This window comes from Penicillium malachiteum (assembly GCF_028827825.1).
Source record: "Penicillium malachiteum strain IBT 17515 chromosome Unknown utg000005l:1.0-9002435.0:326005.0-9005861.0, whole genome shotgun sequence".
NCBI classification, from domain to species: Eukaryota; Fungi; Ascomycota; class Eurotiomycetes; order Eurotiales; family Aspergillaceae; genus Penicillium; species Penicillium malachiteum.
The window spans coordinates 4,539,800-4,558,314 of NW_026643099.1; the positions used below are offsets into that span (position 1 = coordinate 4,539,800).

Here is an 18,515-nt window from a genome sequence, read left to right on the forward strand (position 1 = left end):
CACTTACTCGTCGTGCCTTCCCCATACTGTGTTTTGTTGTTCTTCCCATGATATTTCACTTTGCAAGTCTCTTTTCACCTTTCTCATCTTCCTCAATCCTCCATCCCTCATCTTCTTCATCTTCCCCATTTTCCCCATATCCCTCAGATTACATTTCAATCCTCTGATCTTTTTCATTTTCGTGATAGTCGTCATTCTGTGAAGCCGAACCGGTCTGAATCCTTTCATCAGGCTGTAAAGGAGAAGCAACCCCACTGCCACCAAGTTATCTGCATCTCAAACCAAGCGCTGATGAGCATCATGTCTTCCATCATGAGTCAACCTAAACTGCCAGTGCCTTTCATCAACAACAGTGGGGGTGTGAGAAAAGACCCTATGGATTCGAGAAATCTTACCTTCGGCCGCGAGCCATCAGTGAGTTTGATTCATTCGTTTCAGACCCAAATATGTACTCTTTCTTATTAAGATCCCTTATAGTCTCATTTTCCTTCCAGCAGTCACCACAGCTCGTCGGATATCCTGGATCCCCCAAGAAACAGCACCCATACTTCATCTAGCGAAGACTCTGAACGCCCCTCGAGCAAGGTGAGCATATCTTCTTGATTTAAGATACTCGTGATCTGACCAGCCTAGAAGCAGAAGTTTGATCACACAAATGCCGAATCTCTCGTTGCCCGTTCCTCGGAGTTAGAGACCATCCTTGCAAAGCTCTCTCCCGGCATTGTTTCGGCTATTGATTCTGAAAGTATGGATCCTTGCTCTGGGGATGAGATGGAGCTTGCTCGACTCAGACAGCAACTTGTCGCTGCAAATTCTAGAATTGCTTTCCAGGAGCAAGAGCTTGCCCAGTCTCGTGTCATAAAACATACTATGGATCAGGCTCTTGGCCCCCCTTCGGAAGCAGACTTCGGTGGTCGAGAGATTACTGAGCAGACCATAAGTCATTTACAAAGTGCTTTCAATGCTTCGAATACTGGCTTCAGTCAATTCCAAGATGCATGGAACTCGCAAGAAGACTCCCAATCCGATGTTTCCGACGCGCTGTCCGCCGGCGCTTACAACCGTGCTCGAGGACTTTGGAATCAGCAAGGCCCATTACCCTTTGGAATGGGGCCCAGTGCTCCCTTTGAGAAGTCATACACTGAGGCTTTTCAAGGTGTGAATAATACCTCTCAGGACTCAAATCGATTCTGGAGTGGGCCTCCGGCTTACTCTTCTTTTGCATCTCAAGGAGCACTTCAATCGCAACGAATTCTGTCAGGGCCCTCGGCTACCACGTACGGTTTTTATTCCAGACCTCCAGTTGAACAAGCTCGATTTGCTCAGGCACCAAATATGGGTCCACGTCGTTCTACCACCCAAGGAAACCGTACAGGTAACCTCATTTCGGCTCAATCTAACTCTTGGGGTGGTATAGTCCCCGGATCACCTGCTGAGGCTGCTCCCAAATCCCCTTCTTTGCCGCCTGTCAGGCCTTCTGGCACTTTTTCACCAATTGGAATATACCAGATGCCACCCTTTCCCCCACGACCAATGTCAACCACACTCTCTCCTACCGCCACTGAGTTTACAGCTGGGAACACCAATAGTCCTCCCTGGGCGAATTCTTCCGTGAGTAACATTGACTGATTCATTGATTGAGCACCTGCTGATACTAGCCAGCCTGGGGCAAGCTCCATCCAAACTTACGTTTCTCCCCTGGAACCCTTGAACTATCGGCGTCTTCTGGACAAGAATGTCTCTTGCGACTGGAAATACATCGTTGACAAAATAATCTGCAACAACGACCAGCAAGCTTCTATCTTCCTGCAACAAAAACTCAAAGTTGGAACAACGGAGCAAAAGTACGAAATCATCGAGGCGATCGTGAGTCAGGCCTACCCATTGATGATCAATCGATTTGGGAATTTCCTTGTCCAGCGCTGCTTCGAACATGGTACGCCTGAGCAAATTATTTCCATTGCCAATGCAATCAGAGGCAACACCCTCACCTTGAGCATGGATCCGTTTGGCTGCCATGTTATCCAGAAAGCATTTGATTGTGTTCCCGAGGAGCACAAAGCTGTCATGGTTCATGAGCTTCTTCGCCGAATCCCAGAAACTGTTATCCATCGGTACGCATGCCATGTCTGGCAGAAGCTCTTTGAACTTAGATGGACAAGTGATCCCCCGCAGATTATGACCAAGGTCAATGACTCCCTGCGTGGCATATGGCATGAGGTTGCTCTAGGAGAAACCGGAAGCTTGGTGGTTCAGAACATCTTCGAAAACTGTGTCGAAGAAGAGAAGGTAAGTTCATGGGTTACAAAAAAGCTCCTTGACTCTTTTCTCAGAAATACTCTAACATCATGAAGCGACCGGCAATTGAAGAGGTTCTAGCAAAAGTTGATGTGCTGGCTCATGGCCAGTTCGGTAACTGGTGCATCCAGCATATCTGTGAGCATGGAGCCCCTCATGACAAGAGCCGTGCCACTGAGCATGTTCTTCATTATGCGGTCGACTACAGTATGGATCAATTCGCGTCCAAAATTGTCGAAAAATGCTTGAAGATCGGAGGGTCGGAATTCTTAGACCGTTACCTCGCTCGTGTTTGCACTGGACGTACGGACCGACCTCGGATGCCATTGATTGACAGTGAGTGGACTGATCTCTTTTGTTTGTTTGCGCTGACTGCATGAGTCCCAATTGACACAAACTTTAGTCGCAGGTGATCAGTACGGCAATTATCTGATCCAGTGGATCTTGATGAATGCTGCACCCCATCAACGTGAGCTTGTGGCGAGCCACATCAGGTACGCAGGCCCTTGATTATTAGTGTTCATCAGATATAGCTGCTCACCATTTGAAACCATTACTAGGAAACACATGGTATCCCTTCGAGGTTCGAAGTTTGGTTCACGTGTCGCTATGCTCTGCTGCAACCCATCTCATGCCACACGTCCCGGACCTGGGACCGGCATACAGATGGGGCGATTGAATCACTTCAACGAGGAAAGATTTGCATCTGCCAGTCAAAACAACAACCGCTTCAGCCGGGGAGGTCAATGGAACCCGAATTATGCACCTTTTCGTTGAATTTATGAGGCACAGGGGGGCACACCTCCACCGACATTCTCGTTTCTTCACTTGCGGAGGAAACGAAAATTACGGGGAACGCTGCACCCTACGAATGAGCGGGAAAAAAAATCAAAAAGACCAAAAAAAACATTGACAGATTACTTGCCACATCAATTATCTCCATATTCGTTTCTAGGTGTCTCTTGCCATTCCCCTGGTGGCAGCCAACACGACTCAGCAAAACTTTTTAATCTCCGTCGAATCAATCTCGTCCATTCACTTCTGCCTGATCATCTATTTTCTTGGCCTCTCTTTCGCCCATTGTTCGGTCACTCTTGAGCTTCTTGTCTCTCCTTCATGCCTAGCATGGCCCAAAACTCTGCTGTGCGAGGCGTTGATCTGCTTGTGATGGTAACTTAAATTTCACTCTCAAGTACGAAGCAATTACTCGGTGTCGATTATGTTCGGAGTCTGGTTTGCGAATGGTCTTGCTATGCGTTCACAAGATATCTACTGCTGACCTTCTAGCCTGTGTTGCATTCTTAACTTTTCAGCAGCCACTGGAGCGATTGCCTATCATTACGTTATCCAAGTCATGAAGAAAAGTGAATTAGCAGTTTCTTTTTGTCAATGATTAGTTTGAATTAAGGAGAATTGATATCATTAAAATCCGAGTCTCATGTAACCTTCTTGCCAGTCTATTCCGCTTCCGTAAAAATCCGACAGAGACCAGGAAACAAGCTGCATGGGACAGTCATTTTCAAGGTGCACTGGCTGTTGTCTCATTCTGTACTTCCACCGCTGTATCGTTCTCCCAAGGCTTACGTCGCCGAGGTTTCTCACTTGTGATGTCGTGTCCGGTCAAGACTGTATCAGGGATCTGTTCAATCCCCGGTATTGGTTGTCCAGTAGTGATAAGTTCGACAATATGAGCAAAGGAGGTTGGATATACAGGTTCACTACCAGTTGATGATTGAGTGGCAGCTGGGGGTGTATCCGACGAATTTGTCATGCTGTTTGAATCGGTAGGTTCGCTCGCTGATGGCTCAACTAGCCATGACTTGTAGGCTGCGAAATCGATGGGTGTGGTGAGATTTTCTTTTCTGCACGTGCATGAGTAGTCAGCAGGGCTTCAAAAAGAGCTGGAGGCGCTGATTTCTATAAAATACCGTGAAAAGAAGAAACATTTAGCTTGTAGAACAAGGTCATCTTCTCGATTCATCTCCGCCTCCGTGGCTGGCGTGCCGGGGTGCCCAAGGATAATCGCTAGGCCATTTGCGAATTCCGGGTCCTGAATGAAAGGATAGTCGCGTAATCCTTCGAATAAATCCAAGCTTTGTGCCATTGTTCCTTGTACTCGAGAGTTCCAAGGTTGTGTAGTTTGTAATGATGTGGAGTGGTGGGGTAAAGAAGAGACGAGGCAGCCGAGGCTCATAAGATAAGCTTGCCAACGCTCCCCTTATCCTAACTCTGATCTGATCTGATCTACTCCAACCTCGGGAAGCTGCGATCTTGCCATGTTACTCGAGGCTACTCCATACTAATGTACGACTTTGATCTTGCTGAATATTTGAGGATTGAATTTTATTGCTTATTTTTAACACTCAAAGACAACGCCAGACCATGCTATTATATGCAACGAGAGGGAAATTAGAAAAGAAGAATGACATAAATCTTAGGCAGTCATGTCCATGCCATCAGGTTGTACGGTGTTTGTACCCAAGGCCTGATTATTTCGACTTTGGCATCCTGGGCAGTTATGTACTACCTCATGCGCAAAGAGGTCGCAATCAATGCAAAAATGATTATGACATGATGTGCATTCATAGCGACTGCTCACACTCATCCCCCTGGTATGGGGTTCAGAGCTCTGCGAGTGATTCTCGGGCACCGCGGGGAAAGCAAGACCACAAGCAAAACATGCAGTAGATTTCTTTGCTCGCTGCCATGGCACCTCAACCCAATTCATCAGAGGGAATAAGTGGTGGTATGAACGGGCCAGATGTGTTGATAGAATCAAAGTAAGCCCACATGCTGGGCACTCTGACGGCAGACTGCACACTCTGTGACCACAACGAGAGCAGGAATATCCGCCTCGAGCCGGCTTTGAGTGACATTTACAGATAGAGGATTTCGAATCCATAGTCCTGGATGGGAAACCCATCATTAACATGGAACTGACTGCTTGTTTTTGAGAATATGCGGCTGGAGGTGTGGTCACGTCCATCATCAATTCCCGGAAATGCTGCTCATTCAGTACCACACCATACGCAGTCTCATCTCCTCCATTCGTTTTTGAGCATAGCTCTCGACAAATTGCAACTTGTGCGGCGAGACCAACAATGCGGACTCGTACTTTGTCCTCGACTAATGTATTAATAGTCTGGTAGATATCACCTGGATCGGATGATAGAAGGGATCCAAAGATAACTAGGACCTCTTTCGTACCATGACTGGGTGTGTGACTGTAGTAGAGAGTTAATAAAGAAGTCCTCTTTACGGGTGTAATGATGGAACCACGTACGATAAAGCACCTCGGGCCATATCCAGACCATTTTGAAGACTTGGAAGTCCTTTCGGATCATCCAGCTTAAGCGACTGGATCGCTGTCATATGATCCGTAGGGTTTCCACTCATCTCGCTGACCTGAATAGACAACCCATCTCGTAGGCCCAGGATGCCTAACTGAGAGATGGGATTCTGTTCAAAGAATTCCCGTACAAATTCCTGCGCATATCGAATGGTCAAGAGGTATCGGCTCGGGCGCAGATCTTTCTCGGACATGGGTTGTGAAAGATCAATAATGAGGATCAGATGACGGATGATGCCTCGTTGGAGAGGAGTGGTATCTTTCAGAAGCCTTTATCGCATCAAAAAATTAGTCAAAGCTTTAATGAAACAGATATAGGAAATGACCTTTTTCGCTTGCTAGCTTCCAGTAGTCCTTCTACCGCTGAACTGATGGTACCATCAGCACCTTCGACCAAGGTCTCCCAGGTCCTGGAAAGTTCCCATTCCGCAGCTCCACGTTGTTTTCTCTTCCTGGTGCCGGGCTGATTCCTCCGAGTTACCTGGAGATCATCCTCATCTTCTGTGACTTCTCCGACGTATTCCTCATCCGAATCAGCCATGGCGAAAGCTCAAACCCGTAGTGGTGAAAGGTGGGTTTCAAATGTTCATGAGGAGCGAATTAACTGGACAAATCGAGTATGACGCCCACCGCCTAGTACACCGCCTACCATTGAATGTATAAAGAGGCTCTCTATAGGTACTTGATGGACTGCTATTATGGACAAAGGAGATGTAGGATTCATACAAAGATTCCATATAATTCTGTCAGTAAATATAATTGTTCTCCATTCAAATACTCCCATATAATCGACTTTGTTTGAGTTCTTTACTATACAATCCAGAATATGAAGATTGCTATCTACTAGCTCTCCACTATAACTATGAACGGTTAACCTGGCTGACGATTTCAATTCCTAATCATGATCGCAATTTCAATTACCTAAAACTATGGCCTTCTACTCCTAACACGTAGAGCTAAGCTTTCTCTTTTCAGCCTAGCATATAAAAGGCGTTTGGAGAAGATTCGCCTATCTGGTAAACTATCGTGTGATGGTCCAAGCTCCGACGGAGCTCCGTCTGGAAGAACTTCGGCTTCTTTCTTTTTGTCGCGTGTTTCAACAAGAGAAAATCACCCATCAAATCACAGCAAAGTAAAGAGCCGACAACCGCCTTCTGTGGAGTTCAAGTCCGACGGTAGCCGGGGACTGTACAGAGTACATAGAGAGAAGCTTGGAATTTTAGGTCGTAGTGATGTGGGGAAGAAGATCCATAGCGGCGACAAGGCGCGCCGGCATTGCCATTGCAGTGCGGCCAAAGCCCTTCCGCCCCTCCCCCTCCTTCCTTTCCTCTCTCTCAACTTCTTCAAATTCTTCCTCCCCTCGTGTGCGTCCTCGATTAAACCTGAAACCTGCGTCCAGGCTTAATCTTATATCTACTCGTTATTGCTCCGCTGAGGCTCGCATGATGGCCTCTGCTGATCGAGACATCTTGCCCGATGTGTGAGTACTGGTTGCCCCTCCATATGTTTTCTTATTACGTTGCAGATCGTCGACCTCTACCTCCCCTTACCGCTTTTTATGAACGACGATATCGACTGGAGCATTGGACTTATAAGTTATGTAGGGCTAAACCGATCAACTACCATGTTTCGCTCTTCGACTTGCAGCTTGGTGGCTCATGGGGCTACAAGGGTCTGTTGAAGATCGATACTAAGATCACTCGTGCTACAAATGAAATTGTTTTGAACGCCAAGGAGATTGAGGTTCAGGATGCTGTGGTATTCGGGAAGGATGGTTCGTACAATCCAGTTGCTTGATCTAAATTGGTGTACATGAAACTGACCATCGTTATGATCCTGTTCAATAGGCTCCGAATTGGCAAAGACCTCCGAGATCACCTACGATAAAACATCCGAGCGTGTGTCCTTGAAGTTCTCGCAGGAAGTTGCCCCTTCTGATGTTGTTTTGTCGATCAACTTTACCGGTACTATGAACAATGCCATGTCGGGTTTCTACCGATCTAAGTATACGCCTGTTGGAGAACCTGGTGCCGACACACCCAAGGATGGTGACTCTTACTACATGCTGAGCACTCAATTCGAGTCCTGTGATGCCAGGAGGGCCTTCCCTTGCTTTGACGAGCCGAACCTCAAGGCTACCTTTGATTTTGAAGTCGAGATCCCGAAGGGCCAGACTGCTCTTAGCAACATGCCTGTTCTTGCTGAGAGAGAAGGCAGCCACTCTGGGCTCAAATTTGTCACTTTTGAGAAAACACCCGTGATGAGCACTTACGTGAGTTTCAATAACCTCAAACCTCTCGATCCAAACTCCGTTAACACAAGACTTCGAATTTCAGCTGCTCGCTTGGGCTATTGGTGATTTTGAATACGTTGAGGCCATGACACAGCGCAAGTACCAGGGCAAGAGCATTCCTGTCCGTGTCTACACCACTCGAGGCCTCAAGGAGCAGGCTCGCTATGCGCTGGAATGTGCCCACCAGACAGTTGACTACTTCTCAGAGATCTTTGAAATTGAATATCCTTTGCCCAAGGCTGATCTGTTGGCCGTCCATGAGTTTGTGAGTTGTTGATTTCTTGTAAGAAATTTGATCCTCAAGCTGACTTCTGTTGAGGCCATGGGAGCCATGGAAAACTGGGGATTGGTTACATACCGTACCACTGCTGTCCTTTTCGATGAAGGCAAATCCGACAATCGCTATAAGAACCGCATTGCCTACGTCGTTGCTCACGGTAAGCAGTTTTATCTCTCTTTACAATATTCAGCGTGTTCTAACTTATTATGCAGAACTGGCGCATCAGTGGTTCGGTAACCTCGTCACCATGGACTGGTGGAACGAGCTTTGGCTCAATGAGGGCTTCGCAACCTGGGTTGGTTGGCTCGCCGTTGATCACTTCCACCCAGGTAAGTTTCACATACTTGGACATAACATGCTATTGAATCTAACATTACTTGGCAGATTGGAACATCTGGTCTCAGTTTGTCGTACGCAATAATCGAGGTAAATCCCATCCTCTCAAGATCACTATCATTGACATATTTCACAGGCTGAGGGTGTGCAACAAGCATTTCATCTTGACTCGCTCCGTGCGTCTCACCCTATCGAGGTGCCGGTCCGAAACGCTTTGGAGGTGGATCAGATTTTCGACCACATTAGCTATCTGAAGGGAAGTTCCGTCATTCGCATGCTGAGTGTTCACCTTGGCCGTGAGACATTCCTTCGTGGTGTCGCTGATTACCTCAAGTCCCACGCATACGGTATGGATCAAACAAACTCAAATGTATGGTGCGGTGCTTAGGCGTACTGACATTATTTAAGGTAATGCAACCACCAATGACCTTTGGTCTGCTTTGAGTAAGGCCTCTGGCCAAGATGTCCATGCGTTCATGGTAAGATGAGATTTGCCCCACATCGCCAGATCTCTAAACTGGTGATTTATACAAAGAATAAGCTCTGACAAAAATCCAAGGACCCATGGATCCGCAAGATTGGATTCCCCGTCGTTACTGTGGCCGAAGAACCTGGTCAAATCAGCATTCAGCAGAACCGTTTCTTGTCCACTGGGGATGCGAAGCCAGAGGAGGATGAGACCACTTGGTGGATTCCTCTGGGCATTAAGTCTGGTGAGAATCTGGCTTCTGTAGACACTCGCGCTCTCACTCAGAAGTCCGACAACGTGTCGGGCGTTGGCGAGGACGGTTTCTACAAGATCAACAAGGATCTGGCTGGTTTCTACAGAACTAACTACCCTCCTGCTCGTCTGGAGAAGCTTGGTAAATCTCTTGCTCTGCTGAGCACCGAGGATAAGATTGGCTTGCTGGGAGATGCTGCTGCTCTTGCCGTCTCCGGTGAAGGCACCACTCCCGCTTTGCTGGCTCTTCTCGAAGGATTCAAGGGAGAGGAAGACTATCTGTGAGCACGCATCTTCAGTGGCTTCAAAGCCATGAAAGCTTTTGCTAATACTCATATTTTTCTACTCTAGTGTCTGGTCCCAGGTTTCTTCAACATTGGGCAACCTACGTTCTGTGTTCTCTCAAAATGAAGCCGTCGCTGACGGACTGAAGAAGTTCACTAAGCAGTTGGTTGCGCCAGCTGCGGAACAAATTGGCTGGGAGTTCAAGGCCAATGATGATTACCTCACTGTTCAGCTCCGTAAGCTCCTGATTGCTATGGCTGGCGGTTCTGGTCATGAAAGGTAAAGGATTTTTGAACTATACTGAAAATAATTATTGGAACATCTTTTGCTGACTCGATCTTTCAATAGCATTGTTGCGGAGGCAAAGCGACGATTTGATCTGTGGGCGACTGGCCAAGACAAGAGCGCCGTTCACACCAATCTCCGATCAGCTATTTTCACCCTCAACGTATCGGAGGGTGGCCGCAAGGAGTATGAAGCCGTCAAGGAGGAGTACCTGCGTACCGACTCTGTGGATGGAAAGGAGATTTGTCTGGCTGCCATGGGACGCACCAAGGATGCGGCTCTTGTGAAGGATTACCTTGACTTTGTCTTCTCCGACAAGGTGGCTATCCAGGACATGCACAGTGGTGCAGTCGCTCTGGCCGCTAACTCCAAGGTTCGACACCTCCTGTGGGAGTACATTCAGTCCAACTGGACATTCGTCGAATCCCGACTGTCTTCCAACAATGTCGTTTTCGAGCGATTTGTCCGCATGGGACTGTCCAAATTCGCCGATCACCGTATTGGTGACGAGATTGCGGCTTTCTTCCAGACCAAGAAGACTGGAGCTTATGAGCGTGCGCTTGTCATCATCTCGGACAATATCCGGACTAATGCATCCTACAAGGAACGGGACGAGGCATTGGTACTGGAATGGCTCCGGGCCCATGGCTACGCGTAAAGCATGGCAACGCACTCATAGAATGCAGCGTCAGTAAATGAAATATCAATAGTTGATAAGATATGAGGTCACCTGCCCCAACCAACTGAGGTTCACACGGAGGCGACATGTGCGGTGAGGAGAGGTCAGTCGGATGATCATATTGCTCCCACGAGTCATATTTAGGTAAAACATCTAGTCATCGCCAAGTTCCAGCTCTTGAAAGAAGATTTCATCAAGGTAAAGCGAGAGAATCAAAAGTAAATTTAAATTAAATTACTAAAAATAATTATCAAGATCCATTCCACACTGCCAGGTGGGCAGTAATCTAAGTATGACCTTGACCAGTTGACTCAATCAAATAAAGCGGTGACGATGAAACAAAGCTGCACATCAGGTGCGCGTGCCCCCCTGCACCTCCTATCATTTCAGGCGTTCATCAACTCCCCTCCAACTTGAATTCCACCCCCTTCACCTACCATCTCCACGAGCTTCTTCTTTTTTCTTTTTGCTATAGTTAACTCTACTTTGGAGATAAGCCCCCCCCTCATCCTCTTCATCATGAACCCCGAGTGGTAAGTCCTCGTATCCCCCGGTCGGCACGCTCGCCTCACCCCCGTATTTCCATTTCCGCCCGTTGTTGTGGTCGCAAAATCCTCTTCATTTCATGAATGGACCTTGACTTGAAATCTTGACTGACCTTTTTTTGATCTTTCAGAGTACGATTTGGAGTGACGGATCCATCGCGACCCTTCAAACCCGTTTTATTGCCGATCTGCCTAATCTAACCTCAAATCCCCAAAAATAGATACGATTACCTCTTCAAGCTACTCCTCATCGGAGATTCCGGTGTTGGAAAGTCTTGTCTGCTGCTCCGTTTCGCTGATGACACCTACACTGAGAGCTACATCTCTACCATCGGTGTGGACTTCGTATGTTGATCTGGATTCCACGCGGCCTATAAAAAGGCAACCGTATACTGATGCAACCTTGTTACAGAAAATCCGCACTATCGAACTCGATGGCAAGACCGTGAAGCTTCAGATTGTATGAAACTCTTTGTCAAGCGCCAAAAAAGGAAACTAGAACTAACATAAAAATAGTGGGACACTGCTGGCCAGGAACGTTTCCGTACCATCACCTCATCTTACTACCGTGGCGCCCACGGTATCTGCGTCGTTTACGATGTCACAGATATGGACTCTTTCAACAACGTCAAGCAGTGGCTCCAGGAGATTGACCGATATGCCACCGAGGGTGTGAACAAGCTACTGGTCGGTAACAAGAGTGATATGGAAGACAAGAAGGTTGTGGAGTACACCGTTGCCAAGGTAAGTGTAACCCTGATATACAGGAATAGTCTCTTTCTTTTCCTGTAGACATTTGCTAATACGGATCTTTCACCGATAGGAGTTTGCCGACAGCCTTGGAATCCCCTTCCTCGAGACTTCCGCTAAGAACGCATCGAACGTCGAGCAGGCCTTCTTGACAATGGCGCGTCAGATTAAGGAGCGTATGGGAACAGCCACCGTTAACAACAAGCCTACTGTGCAAGTTGGTCAAGGCCAGGGTGTCCAGTCTGGATCCGGTGGCGGCTGCTGCTAGACGAATGCGATATGATGCTTCTCATTTGGCGCAATGTTCCATCATGGGTTGAGGGTTCTCAAAACGGCGTTCTCCTTCAAATAAGAGAGTCTATATGATACTCGAACTTTGAGTGAGGACTTGAGGAGGATTGATGACCCTTTATTGCTTCTTTCTCGTGCTTTAGACGGCCCTGCCTTCTGTCATTCTGCGTTTTGCTTCTTGATCACCGGTGTTTTTTTTCTCTCTTCTTTTCCGAGTCTTTTTTTTCTCTTTGACCCCACTCTTCCATTTACTCCTGTGCTGTTTATTTTTCCTGGCCACATATGCTTCGGCCTTTGCTGTGATATGTTCTACACTTTTCTTTTTTCCTCTCTCCTTCTCTCTTTCTTGTAGGTTGGATTCATCTCTGAATGAATTAATGGCGAGAATGATGTCTTTTCCAGTGGTCTCTCTTCCTGAAATCTTTAGGTCTCACGGGGACAAGTATTCAATATACGTAGCATGATGATATTTCCGTAGTCAACCTTGGAACTCTCTTGTATTGCATTTAATTCTGCTGAGTAACTCATGCTATGATTTGGTACCTGAGGCATCAATGTCAATCATTAAAGATCACATGCTTATGCTGCACTGCTGATCTCCTTAAATGGAAATAGGAAATTATGGAGATTTCAGAAAAATAAAACTCTAGATTTATATTAAATGACTAAAAGTACAACCGAATAATATATGTATGTGTCAGGGTCTTCCATGTGGATGGAGTCAGAAACTCCGCATCTGCATTATCAACCCCGGAGTGTAGTGGAGTTTGGGCACGAGCCGAGGCACACCACTCGGCAGAACGTCATGAAACTCTCTACCCTTTCTAACGCCGATTCATTATCGCGCCCTTTCTCCTGACATCTCTTTTTACTTTAACCCCTTACGCTCCTTTTTATTCAACTAGGTCTACCTAAGTTTTTTCACATCTTAATTCTTCTTCAACCACACAGCTTTCCTTTCAAACCCCTTCAACCATGTCCGAACGTCCTCAACAGAAGCCGAGCACCTCAGTGGCTCTCCAGCAAAGTGATAACATCGCGCACGCGCTGGCCGGTGCTGGAGGCGGCATGTTGTCGATGGTCATGACGTACGATTTCCATCGTGCTCTGGTCTTGTTGTACGAGTGGCGCAATGCTAACATCAACACAGATACCCTCTAATCACTCTCTCCACAAGAGCACAAGTCGAGTCGAAGCGTGCACACTCCACCACCCTCGATGCCGTCCGTCGAATCGTCCAACGAGAAGGTATCTCCGGCCTTTACTCGGGTCTGGAATCCGCTTTGTTTGGAATCAGCGTCACCAACTTTGTTTATTACTACTGGTACGAGTGGACGCGCGCAGCTTTTGAGAAAGCAGCTATCCAAGCTGGTCGATCGTCCAAGAAGCTCACCACGGTCGAGTCTATGATTGCGGGCGCGATTGCAGGTAGTGCTACCGTGTTGATCACAAATCCTATTTGGGTGATCAACACCCGTATGACAGCTCGCAAGTCTGAGTCGGAAGAATCCTTGCCTGGGGCACCAAAGACCAAGGCATCGACCCTTAGCACCTTGATGGAGTTGCTGAAGAAGGACGGACCCAAGGGTCTATTCGCTGGTGTGCTCCCGGCATTGATCTTGGTCATTAACCCTATTCTTCAGTACACTATTTTTGAGCAGCTTAAGAATGTGGTCGAGCGTCGTCGTCGAATGACTCCTAAGGATGCATTCTATTTGGGTGCTCTTGGTAAGATTCTGGCCACCAGCATCACTTATCCTTATATCACGATCAAGAGTCGGATGCATGTGGCCAGCAAGGATGGTCCTAAGGAGAGTTTGAATGGAACTCTTAAGCGGATTATCCAAGAAGAGGGATGGAAGGGGTTGTATAAGGGTAAGTTTGGTCGAAAAATCTCTTATATATAAGTTTACTTGAATTGTCTGCTTACTTATCGTGATTATTTTCCATAGGCATCGGTCCCAAGGTCACCCAGAGTGCCATTACAGCCGCATTCCTCTTTGCCTTTAAGGATGTCTTGTATGATGCCATGGTGAAGCTGCGAAAGAGACGTGCTATCCGTCAGTAGAGACAAATATTTGTCTCTTGATTTGATAATTCTATTTCGGGTGGTTTTGGTGCATCTCTTCGGATAGAATATGGTGGGAAAGAGAAAAGATCAGATGGATATCAGATTTATTTGGTGGTATTTTCCAATTAAGGACTATAGTTCCTTTCTCTATTAGGTGAGTTCCTGCTTTTCTTATTTACTAGTACTTTATCGGTCAAGTTTTATGATGTCTTTGTGGTCTCACTTTATACTAATCTTGACAGGATTTTGATAGACCAAAATGTACATACTAGTTCTCTTTTAAATCCAGTTAATATTCCCTGCTTCTTTGTAATATTGGCCATTGTTTTACACCTGGGCATACTATACTCAAATATCATATTTTTTATATATAGATAAATATACAAATATACTCTATACTATACTATATCTAATTGCTACCTAGCACTTGAGGTAATACTTATCCACTAGGCACCTTCCCTTTTTGTGCCTATATTTAGGCAATGGGGGGGTTTACCTCACCGCCTCACAGACCCGCCTCCGCGTTGTCGCGTTTTCGCGATGTCCCCAATCCTTAGAACTCGAATCTTCACGATATCCTTGATATCTAAATCTCCAAAACACCCCCAGGTCTAGTCTCTGGTATGTTTAAAAAGATATGGATGAGAAGATATATTTACACCTCTTCTCACTTGATATTCTCCATCTTCTTTTTCAACTTTTCTGACATCAAAGCCTAGATCTTCCCCAATCTCCCTCTCGTCACTTCTTCCTCGAACCTCAACCTCGAACCACCATACTTTGGACCTGGCCGTCAAACTTCTTACCTTAAATTCTCCCCTGCTTCATATGAGAACCGGGACATTCATCTCCCTGGCCAGAAATTAGCCGAATCTTTATCGAGATCTTTCTTCGCCGTGGCAAAGTGAGAGAAATTTATAACCCGTCGGTTGTTCTTTCTTTCTCGGCTTTTTTGAATGACAAGTCAAACCTGACTCGCATACGCCTGTCGGTGCGATGTCTCTCGGGCTTAGAAATCTCAAATCTGGTCAGATATCTCCAACCTTTCGCTAATTTAGTTTCAAGTCGCAGTGAGTGGGTACGATTCCTAATATTAATTTCAATCAAAACTAACGAATATATATTTAGGTCAAAAAAGAATCTTTCGAAAATGCTGCACAGTCTAGCTTTCACCAAGGGAAGACGCCAGACGTCTGGCTTTGTCCAGGAAAACAGTGCGGAATATGCCGAGCAGGTTCTTAATGAGGCAACTCGACTACTCGAAACATTTACTGCGCATTCCACAAAAATACGCAATGAAACTCTGGAAAAGCCTCAAGAACCTGCTGAGTATACAAGAAATGTGACACATGGTCATAGCACCTTCGTTGTGGGCAAACGCCAACAGGAAATTCAACGGCCAAGAAGTATTCCGGTGGTATCGTCGACACCACAGACCTCCACAACATCTAAGCCAACTAATGATGCTCCTGCTCCATCAAGAAATGTGACCGTACCGCGTCTTGGCAAGAGAGGAGAGCGGAATCCACCTCGTCCAACCCCATCTACTCAACCAGTTCATACAGCACCTGCGCCTGAAAGACCACAGAGTCTGCGTTCCATCAGTAGGGACCCCCGTCTATCAAGACAATCACGGGCACCTTCCAAAGAAAGCCTAGATGGGGCACGGTCTCCTAGTTTGCTTCTTTCTCCTTCACAATCTACTAATGACATGAACGGTCCTCGGCGCTCTGGTCGTGCCAAGAACATACCGACCACGTACAACGTGCGTGTACTGCTTGGGTTGGACCTTCTGGAGACTGTATCCACTGCCAGTAATGCCTCTGAGGTTGAGACGTTGGCCCGTGATCTCAGTCAAGCACCATCGGAAGTGGAGACATTAGCAACCCTGACCCCGGCAGTAACCCCAGCACCAACCGCAGTAGTGGCACCCAGGCCTCCTACTAAGTCTGCAAATATCTCGCGGCTTCTATGGGAACGAGAATTGCGCGGTTGTAGTGCTAGCAGTCGGATCTATACGGCAGTCACTCAAGATCTCAAGCCTTGGAAATCGTGGAGAGGCGCCTCAAATGATGTCGTGGCTCTGGCTTGGTCGCCTGATTCAACTAGATTTGCTGCAGGAGCAACGGCCCAATCTGACGAGTACAATCGGAAGAATAACTTGCTTTTTGGTGATCTTGTTGAGAGTGCCTTGCACGAGCTCCCAGATCATTTCACCCGTCGGTCTGCGCCGTCAACTGGCACGGATGATCGTCTCTATACCAGCGTGACAGATATGGAATGGGTTGGTGATCGACTCTACACGGCGAGCTACGACAACACGGTGAAGATCTGGGACGTTACTGCAGGCAAACACCCCTCCTGTCTTCAGACCTTACGACACAAATCCAAGGTTGTGGTGATGGCAGTTTCAAAATTAAAGCCAAACTTTATCGCAACAGGGACGGATGAGTTCCGCCTGTGGGATGTCAAGAAGGGTCGAGCACCTAGCTACTGCAATTTGGACATAGTACGGGCTCCGCGGCAAAAAGCTGTGGACCTGGTGCCGACAACCCTGCAGTGGGGGAACACCGCTCACACGAGTGACTTCTTGATTGGGGGGGATGACTGAGGCAGGCCAGCATGATTACAAAGTCCCGCTTTGTGGCCATCTGCAACTATGGGTCCTGAGAGAATCATCCATTTCAACGCAGAAAGTGTCGCCTGATTCCCAAAACGTGTTTGGTATCAAATGGCATCCTTCCGAGCGCAGGTTCATTGCAGCGACTACATATAGCCAGGCAATGCATCTTCCGTTGAGGACTAAGACGGTTGTACAATTGTATGACTACTCGGATGGTAGCTTTTTGGTCCATGGCCGAGCTAACCGATTCCCCTGTCCGGCGGCAGATATCAACGAGATCACATTCTGCCCAATGAACACGAATTATCTCACAGCAAGCTGCACCGATGGTCGAACATATGTGTGGGATGTCCGTCAAGGTGACAAGACTGTTCATCGCTTGGCCCATGGAGAACCTCTTCATCCACTTTTTGATGGATACTCCCGTGAGTACACTGACTACGGTACCTCTGTTGCTTTATGGGGCACAGGGATTGATGAATTCTATACTGGGGGCTCTGATGGAGCTTTGAAACGTTGGGATATACGTCGATCTCCTGAAGATGCGTTGGTGTCTGATGTCGCCACCTTCACAGAGGGTATTACCAGTGCTGCGTTTTCGGATGATAAGAGCCATATGCTCCTCGGGTCCCTTGGTGGAGGTGTTCGACTGGTATCGTGTGCTCCATTGTCTGATCCTGATAATACGGATTTCAAATTGAAGGCAGCTCCAGAGCCACCTTCTAGAGAAGTTTCTGGTCGTGAGCTTAGTAAGGCACTGATATCGAGCGATGAGATCGAAAGACATCCAGTTTTTGGACCGGGACAAGGTCCGAAATATAAAGGTCCCTACGCTCGATGGGCCCGCGGCCTCGATCCAAATACACCCCTTAGTCAGACCATCAAATCGCCACTCAAAGAGGAATTTCAGAACCGTCAACTTTGTATTCCACCGGGAACAAATCGAATTGGACTTGACTCACATGCTCTGCAAGAGCTAAAGTCTCAACTACAGATTGCCGAAATCCGCAATGGTTTGAAGGTCGCGCAAACTGGTCAGTCTGATCCTCCTGCATCGGTGGAGGCGGAGACAGAAGATCAAAACCAGATCAAGATCGAGGCGGCTCCAAGCCCTGCGGTTGAAGCATCGGTTATGTTCCTGGGTCAAAGAAAAAGAAAGAGGGGTAGCGAGGATGACTTGGGCACTGGTCAAGAAAAGAGACGCCATCGGAATAATGTAACCACTCACCTTGGGGTTATTCATATTGACCTCACTGAGGATTCACCTGAGCCGGAGGTAATGCCTCTGATCTCCCGTTCAGAGCTCCCGATCATTACGAAATCGGCTCCAGATGATGCGCAAGAGTTGGTACTACCAGGAACAGACTCTGATGACGACCTTGAGGATGATCATTGGTGGCCGGAGAGTGGGCAATACGATGCCAACTTATGTGACAGTGACTGAGAAGTGAGGCTGGGTGGGGATTTCACTTCTAGGATCTGACTGATGGTGTCGCAGCTGGACTCCGAGCCGGTACAGCCCCCCGGTCTAAAGTGCCTGGGCAGAGTTGTTTATCTATGGATATTATCATTCAAATTAAATTTTATACCTAAGTTTCGTGCTCATGACGAAGCTTTGAAATTCCATTTTTAAACTGACCACATCTGACTAAAGTACTAGTACAGTCAACTGGTAGTACTGGTAGTAGTAAAGGCAGCCCTGGAGTGGC

General features: G+C 47.2%; 8 protein-coding genes across 8 annotated transcripts; 6 read left to right on the forward strand and 2 right to left on the reverse strand.

Moving 5' to 3' along the window:
• Positions 1-300: 300 nt before the first annotated feature.
• On the forward strand, positions 301-3,075 carry N7483_011696 (Pumilio-family RNA binding repeat-containing protein; the record flags this gene model as incomplete). The annotated part of the gene is made up of 7 exons (XM_057095123.1): positions 301-414; positions 478-585; positions 634-1,611; positions 1,663-2,289; positions 2,355-2,634; positions 2,702-2,792; positions 2,859-3,075. 7 exons carry the CDS (start codon positions 301-303, stop codon positions 3,073-3,075), a joined length of 2,415 nt encoding a protein of 804 aa, XP_056941094.1.
• A 742-nt stretch (positions 3,076-3,817) lies between these two features.
• N7483_011697 (DUF5572 domain-containing protein) lies at positions 3,818-4,402 on the reverse strand (the record flags this gene model as incomplete). The annotated part of the gene is made up of 2 exons (XM_057095124.1): positions 3,818-4,160; positions 4,227-4,402. The coding sequence occupies 2 exons, from the start codon at positions 4,400-4,402 to the stop codon at positions 3,818-3,820; spliced, it is 519 nt and encodes a 172-aa protein (XP_056941095.1).
• A 330-nt stretch (positions 4,403-4,732) lies between these two features.
• N7483_011698 (TFIIH/NER complex subunit SSL1) lies at positions 4,733-6,188 on the reverse strand (the record flags this gene model as incomplete). Its single annotated transcript, XM_057095125.1, has 3 exons — positions 4,733-5,522; positions 5,582-5,917; positions 5,974-6,188. 3 exons carry the CDS (start codon positions 6,186-6,188, stop codon positions 4,733-4,735), a joined length of 1,341 nt encoding a protein of 446 aa, XP_056941096.1.
• A 691-nt stretch (positions 6,189-6,879) lies between these two features.
• On the forward strand, positions 6,880-10,505 carry N7483_011699 (M1 family metallopeptidase; the record flags this gene model as incomplete). Its single annotated transcript, XM_057095126.1, has 12 exons — positions 6,880-7,127; positions 7,252-7,421; positions 7,495-7,919; positions 7,984-8,205; positions 8,260-8,377; positions 8,433-8,549; positions 8,605-8,630; positions 8,693-8,903; positions 8,965-9,035; positions 9,116-9,558; positions 9,629-9,841; positions 9,911-10,505. 12 exons carry the CDS (start codon positions 6,880-6,882, stop codon positions 10,503-10,505), a joined length of 2,859 nt encoding a protein of 952 aa, XP_056941097.1.
• A 788-nt stretch (positions 10,506-11,293) lies between these two features.
• On the forward strand, positions 11,294-12,089 carry N7483_011700 (Rab family GTPase YPT1; the record flags this gene model as incomplete). Its single annotated transcript, XM_057095127.1, has 4 exons — positions 11,294-11,416; positions 11,484-11,531; positions 11,588-11,815; positions 11,895-12,089. Coding segments are annotated over 4 exons (594 nt in total), but the record flags the coding sequence as incomplete, so codon positions are not given.
• Positions 12,090-13,087: 998 nt separating this feature from the next.
• On the forward strand, positions 13,088-14,180 carry pmp47 (putative peroxisomal membrane protein Pmp47; the record flags this gene model as incomplete). Its single annotated transcript, XM_057095128.1, has 3 exons — positions 13,088-13,200; positions 13,263-13,987; positions 14,065-14,180. The coding sequence occupies 3 exons, from the start codon at positions 13,088-13,090 to the stop codon at positions 14,178-14,180; spliced, it is 954 nt and encodes a 317-aa protein (XP_056941099.1).
• A 1,153-nt stretch (positions 14,181-15,333) lies between these two features.
• Positions 15,334-16,794, forward strand: N7483_011702 (WD40 repeat domain-containing protein; the record flags this gene model as incomplete). Its single annotated transcript, XM_057095129.1, has 1 exon — positions 15,334-16,794. The coding sequence occupies one exon, from the start codon at positions 15,334-15,336 to the stop codon at positions 16,792-16,794; it is 1,461 nt and encodes a 486-aa protein (XP_056941100.1).
• A 172-nt stretch (positions 16,795-16,966) lies between these two features.
• Positions 16,967-18,250, forward strand: N7483_011703 (uncharacterized protein; the record flags this gene model as incomplete). Its single annotated transcript, XM_057095130.1, has 1 exon — positions 16,967-18,250. One exon carries the CDS (start codon positions 16,967-16,969, stop codon positions 18,248-18,250), a length of 1,284 nt encoding a protein of 427 aa, XP_056941101.1.
• Positions 18,251-18,515: the final 265 nt, after the last annotated feature.